Here is a 20,555-nt window from a genome sequence, read left to right as displayed (position 1 = left end):
ATTCCTTTTAAACATCCATTTTTAGCCTTTCACCAAGCCCATCTAGTAATTGCCTTCTGAAAATCCAGTTCAAATCCCCTAGGCCTCCTGATGGACAACGAAGAGGAAAACAGGGGGTGAAAATAAGACCCAGAGGCACCTAAAGGGTCTATTATACAATGTGTGGTGTGGTGTGGTGTGGTGTGTTGTGGGCCTGGCAAGTAAAGCCTCGGGAGGCAGGCCTGGATGCATGTTCTGTGAGCTGAACACACAGACAAGAAGGGAGGGAATGGCTATTGAGCACCTAAAATGCACTAGGCATGATGTCGATACCACTGTAATTAGCTAGTTATTAATAATAGGAAAGGAGCAAAGGCATGTCATTTGTGCAGCTTCACCAGGAAGCTGCAATTTCACACTCCCCAGGGAACCACCGATCCATTCCCTGCAGATTACTGGGGGAAGGGACTGGACGGAGGTTTGGAAGATGAGCGCATAAACAGTGAGTCAGGGTGACATCAGGAATGTGCTTGCTGCCAGTCAAACCTGGGAACAGAGATCGTCCATTAGCCAGAGGGGGTGCGCCCATTACAAACCCATGAAAATTTGGGAATACATAATCCCCAAACAAAAGAGTTCGCTCACACCTGGGCAGGAAAGGTTTCTGTAGACTGGGAGAGTGAAGTGGAGTAAGTCAGTATGAAGAGGCAGTAGATCTTAATGCTGAAGAGCATGAACTCTGAAACCAGACTGGCTGGGTTTAAGTCCCATCTCCTGTTTTGCTGCAAAATAATCCAATGTGGTATGCACCTGAGTGTCTGGGGGTGCGAGGCAGTCGAGATGGAAGAGCAGGAGAGGCCCAGGGTGGGGTTTGCGGAAGCAGGTCAGTGGGTCCATGCCGGATACTGTAGTATGCTGTTTTAGTGTATGTTGCTGAATGAAACCAACAAGCCCTGAGGCTCCTAAGAGAACCACTTAAAGGGGATGGAAATAGAAACCTAAGAGGAACTTTATGGGATCAGCCTCTGCATTTGACACTCATTTCAGTAAATCTCTTTCCAGGGCCACAGGCACTTGAGGGCAAGGTGGCACAGTGTCTCCCACTAGGAGGCTCAAAAGCCCCGTCAGCCCTGCCAGGCCCAGGATCTCCGAGCATCAGCAGTCCTTCCTTTTAACAGCTGCTTTGTCTTCCTGAGACTCACTCGGAGAGGCCCCACGTTCTCAGGAACAGCCTGGCCATCCGTGAGCACATCATGCAGCCTAGGAGGTTAGAACAGCTCTCCGCCCTCCCCACACCGCACCACAGATCTCTCTGTAATCAGCAATGACAGAACAGGCACTCGGCAGAGTCCCGGAAATCTGACTTCCAAAAAGGGGCTGCTCCGTCAGGAATCAGGACAGAGGTACCAATGTCTTTAGGATACAACACAGCCCCCCTGCCAGCATGGCCAACCTGCATCAGACACTCAGTGGCCCACCCAACAATTTGCATCCTTTCAGCAGGAACAGAACCCAACCTGACCTTCCCCTCCAGGACGGTGTCTTCCTCGCTGTTTGCTACGTGCTGTAAAAAGCACCGTTCCAATTAGAACTCTTATTTTGCTGAGACAGACCAATTAACACACCCTTGCTGCCCTCTCCAGATTCTCTCCGTCTTAAAATGATCTGGTCAAAAAGCACAATTTTCCTGGAAGTGATTCACAGCAGGGCGTGGGGGTGGTGTGGGGAGAAAGTGTGCAGGGAAAGGGGCTAAAAGGGCCTGAGAGGGAGCCCCGGGGACAGACAGCGCCTCTGGCAAAACCAGATAAACATCCAGTGGTTAAAGGCTATCATCTCCTTTATTCGAAAAATAAATATTTCACTTTTGAGTCGACATCTTTAAAATCACATTAAGCACAGAGAAGAAATACAGTCCCTTTGGAAATTGTGGACACATGTGGGAAAAGAGTCATGTTTGAAACAATGGGGGTGGGGTGAGCACTGATTCCGACTCATTCATGATCCTGACGCCCCTCCTCTCACCAGGGGGAGCTGCACATGGGTTTTAGGAGAGAAAAAGAAACACACACACACACACACACACACACACACACATCGCTTTGAAGTCTGAAAGGCACATGAAGTGGACCATAAGGTGTATGGCACATTCACTGATAAAACGCTCCCTATTCCCTCCCAAGAAAAGCGGAAAAACTTTAATCAAGTCAAAGAGCAGAGAAGACAGGTGCTCCTGCTCAGAGCTCAGCATCGGGAAAATCTCTGAGGACGCAAGCCATGTTTCCGCGGCTTTCCACCGCCTCCGGCGCTCACTCAGTGATGGTGGGGCGCGTGGCCACGTACACGAACACCACGATCAGGAGCACGACCACGGCCAGCGTGGGCAGCACCACCGTGGTGATCTGCTGCCGGGCCTCCTGCATGGCCTGCTTCCGCTCCTTCTTGTCCTTGGACGTCTCCTTCTTGGGCTTCCCTTTGAGCTGCCGCATCTTTCCCAGGGGATGCTAGGAGGGCGTGTCCAGAGAGGGTTCTGAAGCAAAGGCCACACTGCTCTGGTCAAGGCACAGAACCTGCTGCAGAGAGAACAATGGTCAAGAACGAAAGGAGTGAAAGGAAAGAGAAATCATAAAATTAAAGGCAAATGCTAAGCTAGGGAAAATATCTGCAACTTATAAGGAGTTAAGAACAGCAGGGGTCAGTGTCGGCCCCCCTAAGTGTGGGCGGGCAGGGAGCTGGATATACCAGGGTAACACCACACCATCGGCGTGGCCCAGCGGCACGCACGGGTGTGTTGTGAATGGGTCACAGTTGTGCTGAGATAGCGCCTCTCAGCCCCTCGGGCGGCTGGGCAAGGCCCTGAGTTCCACAGAAACACAATCACTGCAAAAGCACTCACCTCACTGCCTCCACTCCCAGGAGAGGGGGGCACATTTCTCCTTTCCAAGGCTCTACCTGCTTACGCTGCTGTGCTAGATTCCAGGCTCCCCAGCCAAGCTCCAGGATCAAACCGCAGACAACCTGCAGACTTCAGGCCCGTGGCTGACCGCCTGCCCGGATGCCTGATCTCAGGCCAGGGCGGCCTCACTGGGACTGAAGAGGGCTCGGAGGCACCAACTTCTCCCATCTTCCGTTGGTTCCTTTACCACCCACGCCAGCCTTCCAGAGTGGAATCTGGGTCAGCCAATGAACGGAGACAGCTAAGCCTGTGGTCCTGCCCCCCACCTAACCATGGGTTCTCAGCTCAGGGTTCTCGTAAGTTCTGTGGCCCGGGGAGGGTGCTCGGGTGGTGAAACAGTGCAGACAGAGGCCTGGGGAGGAATAAAACCCAGGAAAACTACAGAGCAACAGCTCTATACAAGTCTGACTCTTAGCTTTAAAAAGCAACAGAGTGCTCGCCCAGCCCATGTGCCTCAGTGGTTGAACGTCGCCCTATGAAACAGGAGGTCATGGTTTGATTCCCAGTCAGGGCACATGTCTGGGTTGCAGGCTTGATCCCCAGTAGGGGGCATGCAAGAGGCAGCCAATCAAATGGTTCTCTCATCATTGATGTTTCTCTCCCTCTCCCTTCCCTCTGAAATCAATTACAAAAGAACATATATATGTGTATCCTATCCTATCTAATAAAAGAGTAATATGCAAATTAACCATCACTCCGCTACACCCACCAGCCAATCAGGAGCGAATATGCAAATAAACCCAACCAAGATGGCTAAGGCCACAGAGAGCAGGAGGGAGGCTTGGGTTGCCCCAGCAATGGAGGAAGCCAAGCTTTCCGCACACCCTGGCCGGCCCAGGCCTCCGCTTAAGGCTACAAAGTTTAAATTATAGAAGAAACATAAATCCCAAGAGAAATGACTGCCTCCACGGAGCAAGCAGAAGTCTTGGCTCCACTCCAGGCTACAAAGTTTCAATTGTAAAAGATAAATAAATCCCACATACCAGGGCCTCTGCTTGGGTCACCAGGGGGTGTGGCCGGCCTGCAAACCACCACAGGCCCCTCACCCAGGCCATCCCACGCCCCAAGGGAACCCCCACCCTGATCCAGGACACCCTTCAGGGCAAACCAGCTGGCCCCCACCCGTGTACCAGGCCTCTATCCTATCTAATAAATAAGTAATATGCAGATTGACCATCATTCCAACGCACAAGATGGCTGCTCCCATGTGGTCAAAGATGGTTGCCCCCATGTGGACACAAGATGGCCACCACAAGATGGCCAGCAGGGGAGGGCAGTTGGGAGGGACCAGGCCTGCAAGGGAGGGCAGTTGGAGGCAATCAAGCCTGCAAGGGAGGGCAGTTAGGGGTGACCAAGCTGGCAGAGGAGGGAAGTTGGGGGCGACCAGGCCTGCAGGGAAAAGCAGCTGGGAGGGACCCAGGCCTGCAGGGGAGGGCAGTTGGGGGGGACCCAGGCCTGCAGGGGAGAGCAGTTGGGGGGCACCAGGCCTGCAGGGGAGGGCAGTTAGGGGTGACCAGGCCTGCAGGGGAGGGCAGTTAGGAGAAAACAGGCTGGCAGGGGAGCAGTTAGACATCAATCAGGCTGGCAGGGGAGTGGTTAGGGGGTGATCAGGCTGGCAGGCAGAAGCGGTTAGGGGCAATCAGGAAGGCAGGCAGGTGAGCAGTTGGGAGCCAGCAGTCCTGGATTATAAGAGGGATGTCCGACGGGCAGTCGGACATCCCTTGAGGGGTCCCGGATTGGAGAGGGTGCAGGCTGGGCTGAGGGACACACACACACCCCGTGCACAAATTTCATGCACCGGGCCTCTAGTACCATATAATAAAAACCCAGCAACCAAACGGTGGAATGACCAGAATGACCGGTCAACCAGTCTCTATGATGCGCACTGACCACCAGGGGGCAGACGCTCAATGCAGGAGCTTCCCCCTGGTGGTCAGTGCACTACCACAGTGGGAATGCCGCTCAGCTGACTGGGATGAGTGGCTGCTCCCACTGCAAACACATATATATATTTAAAACGCAACAGAAATACACTTTGGCTGACGTAAATTGAGTTTGCTCAAAGGTCTCTAGCATGTCCCAGGATCCCAGAAAAGCTGGAGGACCAGACTCAGGAAATGAGCAAGACCGGAGCCCAACTCACACCATAGGCCACGAGGATGCCACAGGTTGTAGCACCACCTGGACACTGGACACTGGAGCCACAGGCCCTGAGGCCACTGCCTCTACCCTTGGAAACTTGACGCAGCTGCTGTCACTGCCTCCAGGATGATTTCTGCAGCATCACCAGCTCCCATGTGCACCTGACCAGTGGAGCCGAGGCCCAGCATGCTCCCAGCCCAGCCTTCCAATCTCCATCGTAGGTGGAGTATTGAAGGAGTGGGCATTGGATATGGGGCAGAAAAATAGACAAATGTCCATCCTACTCTCCCGGGGACTAGCATGGAGGTAGGAGCTCTCAGAGGCAGAAGAGCAGTGTGTGCCACCACTCCTCTAACAAAGAGGCTTTGTAACAGGATGCTGTGTGCCCAGTTTTCCCTAGGGCAGCAGGGGGGCCTGCCCCACTGATGAGGAAGATGACATTGACATCCGAGTGACTGTGGGAAGAGGAAGACTGTGGAATGTGAACCCAGAGTTGGGAAAGGTCTCACACGATACCTTCCTGTGAGTAGAATGATCCTAATCTCTTACTGTATGGACCACAGAACTGTTTCTGTGTTATCCACAATCAGGCAGAGATTCCTATGTGCAAGATGACTACTATTACTTATTCCCTTGGGATGACATAATGCCAGCCAAAAGCAACTATTAAAGGTCAGGGCGACCCCATTGGGGCAAGTGTGTGATTTCCATTAGGCTTTTAAAAATACCCACTGTTACTTTCTTAAGACCTGACAGGTGTAGAAACCCCTGGCTTTACCATTTCTCCTTTTCAGATCTTTCAAAGAACTTCAGACAGAGCTGGCTGCAAACTCAGGATGTACCCCCTGCTGGGCAGGTCACCTCACTTCACTCAGCCTCAAGGTCATCACCTGAACAATGAGAACAACTACTCTCATGAAGGATGACGCACAGGTGGTGTCTACCCACCCTCAGAAAAGCAGTCCAGGCCGGCTGAGCCCGACAGAGCTGCTTCCTCTCCGCACCCCTCACCCGCTCTGTAATCCTGGGCAGAGCTCACTGAGCTTCTCTAAGCCTCAACTACCACCTGGGAGGAGGTAACAATGACAGCGCCCCACCCCACCTCAAAGAACCGTGGCGAGGATGAGACAAGAATCTGGGCCACATGGTGCGTGGCACAGAGAAGGCACCAATCCACCGTAGCTGACACTACTAACTTCCCCCAACAGCCTGTGAGTCAGACAGAGCAGGCCTATTACCCCACTTTAGGGATGAGGAAACCAAGGAGCAAGAGGAAAAATGTCTTGTCAGTGCCAACCCGTCTGTGTATACTCTCAGTGGCTTCTCACAGAGCAGTGGGCAGCCTCCCTTGTCCAAAGCTTTGAGTCACGGCCCACTTTCTCCCTGATACATCCTCACAAAATCATTTTCAAAGATGCAAGCCATTAGCAGCACTCTGATCTGTAGCCATTTTCCCCTTCAGGCCTGTGAATAAACGGAGGACCCCGCAGTGGCTGGCACAGGACTGGCCGCAGGCAGGCAGCACCGGGGACCCAGAGTGAAGAAGGCCCCGGCACGCTGGCTAGCAGCACCAGCCCTGTTTTCACCCAGCTCCCCTCGCTGCTGCCCGAGTCTTCTCACGTGGGTGTGGTTGACATTCACAGGCCCCAGCTGACGTGATGACCAGCTCTTGACATCTGTATCATGCAGTTCCCAGAGGCTCAGAAAAAAGCCTTGAGTTGCTGGCGACAGCAGAGGTTTGGTCAGGATCTAAAGGACACCGTGGTCTGAATTCCGGGTTCTTCTTTGGGCTAATGTGGATGGCCTCCTGTCCTCCCTCACCTGTGCTGTGGGCCTCAAACCACAGCCCTGCTCTCCCTGGGGCAGAGCGTCAGGGAGAGCCCATGCGAGATGACATGTGAGGAGCAGGAAAGGGACCAGCCAGGACGAAAGTGGGGAAGAGCAGCAGGCAGCGGGGGTGGAAGGACTCCCTGATACATCCTCACAAAACCATTTTGAAAGATGCAAGCCATTAGCAGCCCTCTGATTTGTAGCCATTTTCCCCTTCAGGCCTGTGAATAAACTAATATGAATCTGGAGGAGGTGGCAGGGGGCAGGAAATCCAGGGGCTCGCAAACCATGGTGAGGAGTAGGGTGTTATTCCAAGAGCAGCATGAGGCACGGAAGGGCTTCACCCCAGGAAGCACATGTCCTGTCCCCGGAGAGTGGGGCACAGGAAATGCAAAGGGAGGCTCTTGGAGCAGGTCAAGGAGGGAGGGTCAGTGTTGATAGAGAGGAGGGTGGAGTCAGGTCATATCTGGGGGGGTACAACTGACAGGACTTCCTGACAAATCAGACATGGTGATGAGGGAAAAGGAGGAGTCGCAGGTGGACCTAAGGTTCAGAGTTTGAGCAACTGGTGGGTGGTGATGCTGTCTCACGAGATGGAGGAGGATGGGGTGTGGATTTGAGAAAGGGCATGAGGTGCTTCGTTCATACCTAGCCACGTGTGGAGACGCCTATTAGACATTGCCGCGGAAATATCAAGGCGGCGATGAGGAGCTCAGTGAGTCAGGAGCTCAGTATGGGCTGCAGATCTGTATTAGGAAGTCACAGCCAAGGGCGAGGTGAGCTCAGGGAGGGCAGGCAGAAGGAGGAAAGGGCCTGGCGAGGGCCCTGCAGCACCTGACAGTCAGAGGACAGGTAGAGGGAAGCCAGCACAGGAGTCCGGGGAGAAGAGGCAGGTGTAGAAGAGAATGAGGAGTCCCCGGGACCACAAGAGTCAGGAAGGGCACCAAACTCCATCGAGAGACAGTGAAGCTAAAGTAGCATCTAGAGGATTTTGCCACGTGGAGATGTGACCTGAGTAACGTCAGTGGAGTGAGATGAGAGTGAGGGTTCAGATGAGGGCTACTAAAGGCGTGGACCACAGAGCGTTACTTGTCTGAGAGAGAGAAGCTCGTGCCAGAATGTTAAGGCACACACTGCTTCCTCCGTTGAGAAAGTTTTGCCCCTAAAAAGATGTCAGCTGAACTAAATTATGCAGAGTATACCGCTGATTTACATTCTGGAGCGCACCCCTTAATTTTCTAACGACTTGTGATCGACGGTCCGCACGCCGACACTTTGAGTAGCACTCCGATAGACCCGGGTCTGAATTTCTCCCAGAAGAACACGTGGGGCCGAGAGAGAAAAAAGAAGATGTTCGAGGGTCCACAGAATGGGATGTGGAAAAAGAGAGAGATTCCGTAGGACAGCTTCGCCTGTGAGAGAAGCACAGCCACAACTTCGAATCCAGCGAGAGGGGAGGTGGAGGAGACGGGTACAGGAGGCAGGTCTGTTCTGGTGGGAACGGGAGGCATCTATTTTCTCAGTGAAGGGAAAGAGCTTCTGCTTTCAGTCTGGGAGTTGGAAAGCAGGCTTGAGCAAAGTGGAGGCATGGCCCAGCCAGCTTGACTCAGTGGCTGAGCATCGACCTATGAACCAGGAGGTCACAGTTCGTTTCCCTGTCAGGGCACATGCCCGGGTTGCGGGCTCGATCCCCAGTGTGGGGTGTGCAGGAGGCACCCAATCACTAATTCTCTCTCATCACTGATGTTTCTCTCTCTCCCCCATCCCTTCCTCTCTGAAATTAATAAAAATATATTAAAATAAAATTAAAAAAAAGAAGGCATGAAATAACCCTCTTGCAGAGTGAAAAAGCCAACAACATAGCAGGGAAGCACCAGTTCTTCTGATAGATGCTCTTAAATGCTTAATATCCAGGTCCCACCTCTTCCTATCAAATGGTCTGGCCTCAGCCCACTGGGCCAGATGGCCCACTGGGCCAGGAGTGGCTCATCCAGACTCTGCCGGGAGCTTTAAAATGTGTGCCTTGCCTTGGAAAGATAAGCTGGTCCCCTATTTCAGAAATCTAAACTAAGAAACAAGAAGGGACACTGAAGTTGGACAATCACACAGATGTAGGCACCGTGGAAGCCCCCGATGCCACATGCACCAGACAACAGAGGAAGCCAGGTGGGGAGAGAAATGGGAGCAGAGGGGAGGACCCCTGACTCGGAGAGAGGAGACTCCGCTCTTGTCTCTCTAGTGCAGTCCCTGCAAGGCCCAGCTCTATAAAGGCTTCCGTCCTTAGGTTATGTTGACCTGTTTCTGTATCTTACGATAGACAACGCTTTTACCCTGAGCTGGCTCCAGGGGACCTCTGTATCGTCCAATGAAAAGAGCCCAGGCTTGCCCTAACCGGTTTGGCTCAGTGGATAGAGCGTGGGCCTGCGGACTGAAGGGTCCCAGGTTCGATTCCGGTCAAGGGCATGTACCTGGGTTGTGGGCACATCCCCAGTGGGAGGTGTGCAGGAGGCAGCTGATCGATGTCTCTCTCTCATCGATGTTTCTAACTTTCTATCCCTCTCTCTTCCTCTCTGTAAAAAATCAATAAAAATATATTTAAAAAAAAAAAAAAAAAAAAAAAAAGAGCCCAGGCTAAAGTGATGCATCAGCTTTTACAAATGGGAAATCCATAGGCTTGCCAATGTCACAAAATGAGGGAGTGGAGAGGTCAAAGGTCAAACCCACATCTGCCTGACCCCCAAGCCTAAATAGTCCCATCCTTCTGTGCCAGCCGCACATACCTTCCCAGCCCTTTACCCACTGTGGGGCCACGTCATTGCTCACCAGTCCCCCGGCAGAGAGGAAGGCAAGGGTGAGGCTCACACAGCACAGCCTGGCTTCTTTCTCGCCAAACAGTCCAGGCAGGTTGGAGAAGACCCTAGATGAGTTCCAGCTTCCCAACCGCAGCCGCCATCTGGCCACCCACTGCCTCTGGGTCCCTAACCAGGGAAACGGAAGATGTCACAAACAGCTGAGTTCCACGCGATTCTAAGGAAACTCAACCTGTTCTGCTCCCTCCCCCATCAACACTCACGGCAACTAGTCAGCCCTAGATGTTCCAACTGGTCCCCAGTATGTGGGGGCAGAGGGCAGATAGGCAGAGAGAAAGCGGGGAACACATCCTTTCTGATAGAACTGTTGTTAAATTCATAATTTTTCTCCGATTATAGCTTTCCAGTCTTTTTTTCTACATATGTGCACATATATATGTATATATATGTGTGTGCATGTATATATATATATATATATATATATATATATATATATGTACACACACACGCATGCACACATTAAATTCTTTATGTATATTTTTCTCAAATTTAGAGACTATAATGGAATGAATCCTATTAGGGAAACAGCAGGAGCAGAGGTAAAAACAAGGGTCTGAAATCATGTTTGAGCCTCAGCTCCGCTGGGTCTAGCTGTATGACCTTGGATAAGGTACTTAATCTCTCATGTCCTGACTTTCCTCCTCTGCAAAATGGAATAAGAAAACCAGCTTTGTAGAGTAACTGAAAAAATTATAAAACATGTATGATCCGAAGCATCTAGTAAACTCTGTGGACAAGGCCACGCCAGATGCTCCATAAATGGCACACGGACGGTGCCGATGGGTCAGAGTGATCACTTCGTAAGTTATATAAATGCCTAACCACTCTGCTGTAAACCTAAAACTAATACAATATTGTATGTCTATGGTAATTGAAAAAAAATTTCTGGTTTTTTAAAATAATAACTAAAAAAGTGGCACATAGTAACTTGGTATCCAGGAAGATGTGTCCAGTGGAGATGCACCACATGGCCCATAGATAATGAAATCCCTCCGTGTTTCCTCCTTTCCCGGGGCAGGTTCCCGGGGTGGGTTCCGGCTATAGAGGAAAGGTCCAGGATTGTACATCCCACCCAGCTCCCATATCCCAGACCTGCTAACCCAGCACGGCCCGGCAGCCACCAGCCACAAGCCACAGGTGGCATTTATAATGTGGCCACAGTCCAAACTGAGCTGTTTTGCCGTGTGAAGACTTAATACAAAAAATAAAAAGAATGTTAAATATCTCGTTGTATTTTTTAAACTGATTACATGTTGAAATAATATTTTTGGTATACAGTGGGTGAGATGAAACATATTGTTAATTTCACCTGTTTTAGTTTTACTGTGTTTTTCCCCCCACTTTGTGCATAGGGAAGCTGAGGCACACTAAAGTCTAGGTAACTTCTGAAGTCACCAAGTTAGCACTTAATGGAGCTGAGATGAAAATCTCATTCCAAAACCTGGTCCACCCCCTTTTTAAATGGGCATATGTCTCCTGGAGACCCTGCTTTCACTTCTTTTGGGTATGTACCCAAAAGAGAAATGGCTAGAGATCCTAATTTTTAAAATTCCCATTCCTCTCCCCCATCCCCTTTGGTATCTGTCAACTTGTTCTCCATATCTATGGGTCTGTTTCTGTTTTGTTTATTCATTTTTTAAATTTATTTAGATTCTACATATAAGTGAGATCATATGGTATTTGTCTCTCTCTGACTTATTTCACTTAGCATGATACCCTCTAGGTCCATCCACATTGTTGCAAATGGTAAGATTTCATTTTTTTTTATTGCTGAATAATATTCCGTTGTATATACGTACCATATTTCTTCATTCATTCATCTATTGATAGGCATTTAGGTTGTTTCCATATTTTGGCTATTACTAGTAATGCTGCAATGAACCCAGAGCTGCATATATCTTTTTAAATTAAAGGCAAGTTATCTTACGTACAAACTGTAGAGTTATAGTAGAAATTCTATAGAGTAGAAAAAGTTATAGTAAAAAAAAGTTAAGTAGCTAGCAACCACTTATAAATGCTCATTTCACTCTAAACACAGAATAAGTTTTGCAAGATCAATATTTTTACCCATATTTTACATGAAGAAACTAAGATTCAGAAAGTATGGTGACTTGCCTGTGATCAAAGACTAGTAGGAAAGCAGCACAGTTTCAACCCCGGTGTTAAATCATAATAAGCACTCATCTAGTATTTAATGAATGAACAGTATGAGGATTTGAACCCAGACCAAATTCCAAAGCCCAGAATTCCTCTTTGTGTGACCCCACTGTCCCTCCCAGTCACCCCACAACTAAGAACAGCAGCTATCATGTCCAGAAGGCTCACTACCTGTCAGGCTACCGCCGCAAAGCCCTTACAAACATACAAACCTGACCACGGCCTTCATCCCATTTTGCAGACCAGGGGACTGAGGCTCAGAGAAGGTCCCAGGTGGCAAGTCAGCAGTGCAGCTGGGATTTAAATCTAGCTCAGAAACTGCTCCTCCCACCCCACGCAGCTGCCTCCAGGTGGCCGGGCCATCCCTGGAAACACATCCCCTGGAAATATGGGACTAAGAATCAGGAGTCTGTGCCTGGTTCTAGTCCATCAGCTCCAGAAGCTGCAGACACAGGGAAAGCGTGTGAGAGGGAGCCCAGGCCCTCCTGAGCTGATCTCCCTAAGCCGCATGCAAAGCCTGGTCCTTGCACCCACAGCCCTGCCTGGATTCCTGGAAGGTTTCCTTGCATGCATGCCCCAGGCTGTGCATCAGCCCTAGGTTGATTATTTATTTATTTTTATTTTTTTAAAGAATAGTTTACTGATTTTTTTTTTTTTAAGAGAAAGAAAGGGAGGAGGAGAGATAGAGAGAAACATCTATCGTCTGCCTCCTGCACGTCCCCTACTGGGGATCGAGCCTGCAACCCAGGCATGTGCCCCTGACCAAGAATCGCACTGGCAACCTCCTGATGCATGGAAGGATGCCCAACCGAGTCACCTGGCCAGGGCATTTCAGCCCTGGATTTAAAGATGCCCCACATCTTGCTTGACTTCCCAGGTGGGCCAGGCTACTCGAAAGGCCCCAGGAGGTCACAGGCTGTTGAAGGGGTGCCCGCCGAGCACCGTGTGACCTGGCCTGGTGACGATGTTAAGGGGTTGTGGACTGTGTCAGTTGTACCCCCACCTCCCTACACTATGAAAGCAAGTACAGACACCAGACGCAGGTGGCAGCTCCCCCAGAAGACCACTCCCAGGGATGGAGGACAGAGGCTGCCCACGGACCCTCACTGCCATCCTCTCCTAAAGGGCCACAGCTCGCCTGTCTTCAGAAAAGGCAGCTGAAGGTGCTCCAAGAAAACAGAGGCATTTTTCTCGTAGTTCCAGATCGGGAACTCAAATGAATAAACAACACACAAGAACGTCTATGTGGGAGGTTCTCTCCCTTCTCTTCTCGTAGCTGCATCATCATAGCGTGAGCATTGGGAGGGCTAGACTGCTCCACGCTCAGTGCTAGGAGCCTGGGAAGCTGCCCTGGGATCAGGGAAACATAAATTGTGTGCTTGAAAGAGAGCAGCAGCTCTGCGGTTCATCAAGTGTGCTGGCTTCACTTTATGTCCCCGGTATGTGGCCATAACGGGCCTGTGATCACTTCACTCCAGTCTGCCGCAGAGAGTGGGGGCAGGGGGCGGGCAGGCTGCCAGGAGAATTGTGCAAGATGGGGCTCCTGACACTCGCTAAGCACCTGCTGATAACATGAGCGCCTTCCCCAAGAACACAGACATGAACAAACAATGACAGCCACATGTGGGCCAGCACCAGGGCCGCTCCCTGCTGATCAGCCTCAGAGGTGTAGGGCGGGGGGCTCATGAACTGACAGCTAGCGGGGGATCAGAGCTACAGACAGACAGAAGCCGACGGAGACCAACACACGTGCACTTACTTCTCTCACCAAGGGCAGAAGAAAGAAGAAAATGGGTAATTTCGTGTCAGCAGAACCAGCTACTCCTAAGTAAAAAACCCAAGAACATGAAAGAACCTTTGGGTAGGTTGCTAATTACACATCAAAAGCTAAGGTTCTCAATACATGAGATTGCATTCCTTCAGCACACTGGTGTTTATAAAGTGCTTCACGTGCATTTGGTTCATCTTCACAGCAACCCTGCTTGTTACGTGCTATTGTCCTCATGTAACAGGAAAAAGGGGAATACCGAGCAATTAAGCTCCTGTCAGGGCTCCAATCCCCCTCCTGGCACTTCTAGGATCTGGGCCCTGAGCAAGTAATTCAGCCTCTCACACCTTCGAAGACTCTGTCTGTACAAACACCTATCCTTCAAATACTTTTTGAGCATCTCCTCTATATCAGGGAACATGCTGGGGATGCAGCTGTGAGCAAGACGGGCAAGATGTTGCCTTCGTGCAGTTTACAGGGAAGGGGTGAAGACTGACAACTGACCAATGAATAGAATACGTGTCAGATGACACTATGTGCTGCGGAGAAAATAAAGGGAGGTGCATCCAGAGGCTGTAAGTTTAGAGCAATCAATCAAAAGGCTTCATGAGAAAGTGACACTGCACCAGAGACGCGAAGGAAGCAACAGGTGGAGATTCCTAGGAAGATCTTCCAGGAGGGAGGGCATGTGCAAAGGCCCTAAGGTAGACCCCCCCACACACACACACTCCAGCCCCAGCATGTCTGAGAGGCAGCACTGGAGAGGGCAGAGGGCAGCATTGAGAAGTGAAGAACACGGAGTGGGAGCAGGCGGAGGGCAAAATGGTGGCCACCAGAGGGCTCTGCTCGTATCTAAAACTTAACATTGTCAATAGAGGCAGTGTTCACAGGGCAGAGGGGCAAGGCTGAGGCAAGAAATCAGTGAAGATGCTAATGAATGACTCAGGTGACACATGGCAGCTTGTCCCAGTCAGGGGCAGGTATGGTGAAACGTGGTCAGACTGAGTGCACGCTGAAGGCAGAGTCAGTCTGGGCTACCAACAGGCTGGAACTAGAGTGTGAAAAAACAAAACAAAACAAAACAAAACAGACTGAGGCTCTGTGTGCTGAGCACGTGGAAGCTGGAGGTGCCATTCAGGGAGCCGGGGAGATGCAAGGGGGTGTGGTGGGAAGCATGGACACGTCAGGTTTGAGATCCTATTGGACGTCCTGAGCAGGCAGTTGGAAGAATGAGTTGGTTCAGGGAGATGGCTGGGCTACAGGCAGGAATGCGGGAGCTGTGGATGCTGAAAGCCTCGAGGCTGTTAAGTGAGTGCAGACAGAGAAAGGGGCTGAGAACCAAGCCCTGGTGCAATCTAACATGTAGATCTTGGGAAGCGAAGAGGAGTCAGGAAAAAAGGCTAAAAATATATGAACCGAAGAATGAGCTGGCTGTTGTACGTGGCCACGTGCGGGTGATGGGTGACTTGAGAGAACAGCTTGGTGGAGAGGTGGGAGGGGAAGATGTGAGTAGGTCTTAGAGTGGGAAGGAGCAGAGAGCATGGAGACCACAAGCAGGCAACTCCTCTCAAGACAGGACTCGGAGGCTGAGAGTCTACGCGGAAATCCCAGTTCTGCCATCTATCAGCCCTGTGACCTTGGGCAAGTTACTTCATCTTTCTGTGCCTCAGATTTCTCATCTGAGAAATGGGGACAATAATTATACCTAGTGAAATGATACATGAGAATAATGCCTGGTACATAAGAAATACTATGTGGTAGTTGCCATCATCACCCATCACTATCATCATTACAGTCACACGTCACTTCATGACAGGAATATGTTCTGAGAAATGTGTCACTGTGTGAGCATCATACAGTGCACTTACACACCTAGCTGGTGTAGCCTACTACACACCTAGGCTATATAGTGTAGCCTACTGCTCCTAGGCTACAGCCCTGTGCAGCATGTTACTGTACTGAACACCATAAGCAATTGCAATGTGTTGCACAACGCTACAAAGGCTATGACATCACTAGGCAACATACATTTCTCAGCTCCATTATAAACTACTAGAGGCCCAGTGCATGAAATTAGTGCATGGGGGAGGGGGATACGTGCACGGCGGGGTGGGGGGATATGTGTCCCTCAGCCCAGCCTGCACCCTCTTTAATCTGGGACCCCTCGAGGGATGTCCGACTGCCCATTTAGGCCTGATCCCGGTGAGATTGCGCCTAAACGGGCAGTCAGACATCCCTCTCACAATCCAGGACTACTGGCTCCCAACCGCTCGCCTGCCTATGTGCCTGATCATTCCCTAACCACTCCCCTACCAGCCTGATCGAAGCCTAACTTCTCCCCTGCCAGCTAATTATCCCTAACTGCCCTCCCCTGCAGGCCTGGTCTCCCCCTACTTCCTTCCCCTGCAGGCCTGGTCACCCCCAACTGCCCTCCCCTGCAGGCCTGGTCTCCCCCTACTTCCTTCCCCTGCAGGCCTGGTCACCCCCAACTGCCCTCCCCTGCAGGCCTGGTCACCCCTAACTGCCCTCCCCTGCTGGCCATCTTGTGGTGGCCATCTTGTGTCCACATGGGAGCAGCCATCTTTGACCACATGGGGGTGGCCATCTTGTGTGTTAGAGTGATGGTCAATTTGCATATTACCCTTTTATTAGATAGGATGGGACCACCGTTGTACATGTGGTCCATCATTGATCGAAACATTATTAGGTAATGCATCACACTATTATAAAAGTAGGGTCAGACTTAGAACATGAGGACAGGTGTTTTGTTTGTTTGGGCAGTTACAGAATGTGTGCATTAGAGGAAGACGGACCAGGAGAAGGAACTGAGGGAGAGAGAAGCACCAGTTGGGACTGGCCCTGCACTGCGGCCCAATGTGGAGGCAGGAGTTGGTGCAAGTTCTCAGAGGTTCTCAGGGAAATGGGAAGAGTGTTATCAACTAAGGATGCAGGTTGCAGGAGGAGAAGTCTAAGAGAGAGAAGCTATTAAATAGCTGTCCAGGAGGGGAGAACAAATCCATTAGAGGACTACTGTGTCACCCCAGCAGTAACCACAGGACCAGAGCCACCTGTGGTCAGAGGTACAGATCTCACAGGGAGGTGAGGCAGGTGCAGGTACAGGGCTGGGGGCTGGATGTTGGATTTAACTAGTGCATTGGGTTCTGTCAGGCCCGGATGACACAGTGAGAGAAACACAATGTGAGGATTGCATTAGATCACAAAAGAAAAGTGATTGGCACAGGACCGGGGCCTCTGAAGCCCTGTTGTTGTCCCCAGAGCTTAAGTGTCCCATCCCAGGAATCCCCTCCTCCCATAGCCACCTTCCCATCCCCACAAACACAGGGACTTCAGGATCTGAAAACTCTGAAAACTCTCAATTCTGCTCTTTCCACCCCTCCCTTTTCAGTTCCAGTTACTGTCACATTTCTCAGGCCAAGATGTGATGAGATGACACCTCTTCTGCTTATCTCGGAGAACAAAGAAGTCATTTGAGTGCAGGCTGGTCCCCACTCCACGCTCCTTCCAAGAACTCGGGTAGAGGAAACCCTGGCTTTCCAGGGATCTGCCCTACAATTGCACAGAGCTCCTGAGGTGCTCAACCACAAACTCCTCGCACCGAAGAACGGTGGGGACACAGAGCAGGGCCTTTGATGGATCTTGTTATTTAACCCCAACAGCTCACTGCTCTTCTTTATAGAGGCATTTTAGGGTTAAATGGATAGTGATCCAACCCCAGCACAGCAACTTCATTTTAATTAGTTGATCTAAAGCAAGTTCAACCATGGAAAGGACAAAGATGATGACTAAACAGAAATTAAGCAACTTGAAATTCCAAAACAATGGCTTTTTAAATAGTTATAATGCACAGATAAAGTTAACAGCAGCACACACCACACAAACCGAAACCCACGTTTTACCAAGGTAATATGCAAGCTGACGATGCACAACACTCTGATCATCTTTTCTATTTTGTCTTATTTCACTCGGAAAAAAATTGCCAGTTGCAATCGACTAAAAGAGATTTCACAATCAGCTGATGGGCTGTGACCAGCAGTTGATAAATACTGGATTAAGAAGACATACTCCCATTAAGGACTACTAAATGGTTAAGTCATGTTCCCAGGAAAAAAGCTGAAGAAACACTGGGCCACAAGGTCTGCATACCAAAAGGAACATTAATCACACGTGGAAGAAGTGCTAGGATTAGGTGTGCTCAGAAGACAAGCTGAACCAAGGGGCAGAAGTTACAGGGAGCGAGACTGGACTGCTTTTTGGGTAGGGAGCTCCCCATCTTTAGGAGAAACCAAGAGACTAATGGGATGCTAGAAAAGGAATTCAGGAATCAGAGGAAAGAGGTTGACCCAAGAGTTAGTGCAGATTCTTTCCACTCTGATGTCTTCTCTACTTTGATGAATAACAGGCTGTTATGAGGATGAAATGGAAAGAATGTGTGTGAAAGCGCTCAGAGAAGTCACAAGCTTTTCTAAGTACTGGCATTCCTTAAATGTCAATCCTTTATCCAAACCTATAGGTTCCTTCAATTTCACCTGCTTAGGTATTTAAGACAGCAGGTACTAAACGTAAGCATCATTAATTTAGCACGTTGTTAACAAGAGCTCAACTCTGTGACAGCTCAAGACCAAGACAGGGTTGGGTGGCGATTTGGTAAAAACATGCATACTAGGCAATTGTGTGTGTTGGTTTTCTTAAGGTGATGCTTTGCTAACTTTTCCATCTCAAATATGGCAGAAGGGAGTAAACACTCATCCCTGGAGGCCAGGTCTGAAGCAGATTCACTGCAAGAATAAAATTTCATTTGCCTCCTCTTTTATCTTAAAATGTCAAGCAATGGTATAGAACAGTGGTCGGCAAACTGCGGCTCACGAGCCACATATGGCTCTGTTGACTAATGAGTTTGCCGACCACTGGGATAGGGGCTTAATCACAAGGAACAACAACAGCCTGTAATTATTGGAATCGAGAGTCTAGGTCAGTGGTCGGCAAACTCATTAGTCAAGAGAGCCGCATGCGGCTCGCGAGCCGCAATTTGCCGACCACTGGTATAGAGCATTAGCCCTTGTTTGCTTTCCATGTGATTGGCACCGTGACAGAGGCTGCGTGGCTCTCACTGAATGCTGACAACATACATGGTCCCCATGCCGCAGGCTCTACTGCATCACAGGCGCCCAGCTTAGAGGCAAGAAACGAGGACCACAAAGCAAGTAAGTGGTGGGACAGATTCAAGCCCAGAAGTCTGGTTCCAGAGCCCTGCTCTTAGCCACCAAGCTATGTCAAATTCCCCTCTAACAAACACTCACATTTGTTTTAATATTCTCTAAGTGTTATTTCCCCCAAATCTCTGGGTGAAACGTGACCCTGGAGGACGATGCGCACACTCATGCCGGGGCTCTGCCCGCATATGGTGGGCATCCTGGGAGCAGAGACCCACTGCTCTCCCAGGACCCACCGCCTGTCCTCACTGCTATGGCCAGTCCTGAGCTAACGGCCCCTTTACTTCCAGACACGTACCGCCATCCTCATGTTCTATTTGGCAGCGTCTTCATTAAAAACCAAGATATCACAAGCGGCGGCTGTTTATGGCATCTTTAAAATGAAAAATTCAGCTCTAAGCCAAATTACAGCAAGTTAATTACAGAGCCTGGTGGAGGCAGACATACTGAGAAAGAGTAAGTTAATGACTGAATCATCAAACACAAGCATCCTCACACACTCAAGAACATACATCTGGGCCTTCACAAATAAGGAAGCCGGGGGCTCCCCCATCGAGCAAGGGTCAGTCTCAGAAAGAGGCGGGCACACTCACTCATCCATTCATTTATTCAACAGTGCTGGGACTAGCTAATCACACAGTCATTCACACGCCAATTCATTCATTCAGTCACTCACAGAGCGCCAACCACATGCCAGGCATAAACGAACTGGCTGTGAATATGCAGACTGATCAACCGACTGCTCCATCAGATCAGTCACTGATTCAGCAAATACAGGACAACTGTGATGCGCAAGGACTGTCCTGGCAATGGGGATGGAATAATGAACAACACAGAGTCCCTGCTCTGAAGGAACACACATGCTAGAAGAGGGAGACGGGCAGAGATGAATAAATATGTAATATGTCAAGGAGTGAAGTGTGTGAACACAAAGCAGCATAAGGTGACAGAGGAGGGGACGTGCTGTAACACAGAGAGTGTTACTGGGGACCGCATCTCTGATGAGAGAGCAGAGGCTGGAAGGAAAAGCAGGAGGAAGCCTGGAGTAGACGAGGGGAAGAGGGGCCCTCGGCCGACTGGGACATGCTGCTAATGTCCAGCGAGTGAGAGAAGAGCAGAGGAGGCCAGGAGATCCATCCGAAAAGGACTCTACAGTCCACTGGTGAATGTCTCAAAGCTTCCACCACAGGCCTCGGTTGCTGCCAAAATTAAAATATTCTGCAAAATGCAGACAGTGAACTGAGCTGCTATCAAATACTTACTACACAGCAACTTGTCTATGTTCTCAAGTCTCCACAGGGTGGATTTAGAGGGAAGGGAAGGAGAAGGACCCCATCAGACAATGAACTTGGCTGTTGAAATTGAGTCTGTCACTGAGTGATAGGTATGTGGCTTTTATTTCAATGCTACCTCTTTTTGCTGAAACTTAAGCTGGTTTACCAAACGGACCAGTCATACAGATGGTTTGGGCAAAGGGCACAGAACAAGAAGGCTTTTGACCACTGAAGACAAGGTCGACTGATTCTGCCAGGTCCAGGGAGTCCCCAGGTCAGCAATGAGCTAGGTCCTGGAAGACCACTGCTGCTGCTCAGGCAAATGCAGTCACGTAATGGCCCCTTTGAGAG

The 20,555-nt window shown here is 50.1% G+C and overlaps 1 protein-coding gene across 6 annotated transcripts in view; it reads right to left on the bottom strand.

The window, feature by feature from the left end:
* Positions 1 to 1,799: 1,799 nt before the first annotated feature.
* The window catches only part of SMCO4 (single-pass membrane protein with coiled-coil domains 4), a 69,192-nt gene continuing 50,436 nt past the window's right edge, over positions 1,800 to 20,555 (bottom strand). For 3 of the 6 annotated variants that reach the window (XM_080640191.1, XM_080640192.1, XM_080640193.1), the window contains one exon: positions 1,806 to 2,549. In XM_080640191.1, the coding sequence (XP_080496317.1) occupies positions 2,286 to 2,465 (180 nt within the window). In that variant the 5' untranslated portion in view covers positions 2,466 to 2,549 and the 3' untranslated portion in view covers positions 1,806 to 2,285. Of the gene's footprint in view, positions 2,550 to 13,690; positions 13,756 to 20,555 lie in introns of all 6 variants that reach the window. The other 3 variants (XR_013958988.1, XR_013958987.1, XM_080640194.1) reach the window with 3 other exon arrangements.

Source organism: Plecotus auritus (genome assembly GCF_963455305.1).
Source record: "Plecotus auritus genome assembly, chromosome: 9".
Classification (NCBI taxonomy): domain Eukaryota; kingdom Metazoa; phylum Chordata; class Mammalia; order Chiroptera; family Vespertilionidae; genus Plecotus; species Plecotus auritus.
This window is presented reverse-complemented; position numbering and strand designations above follow the sequence as displayed.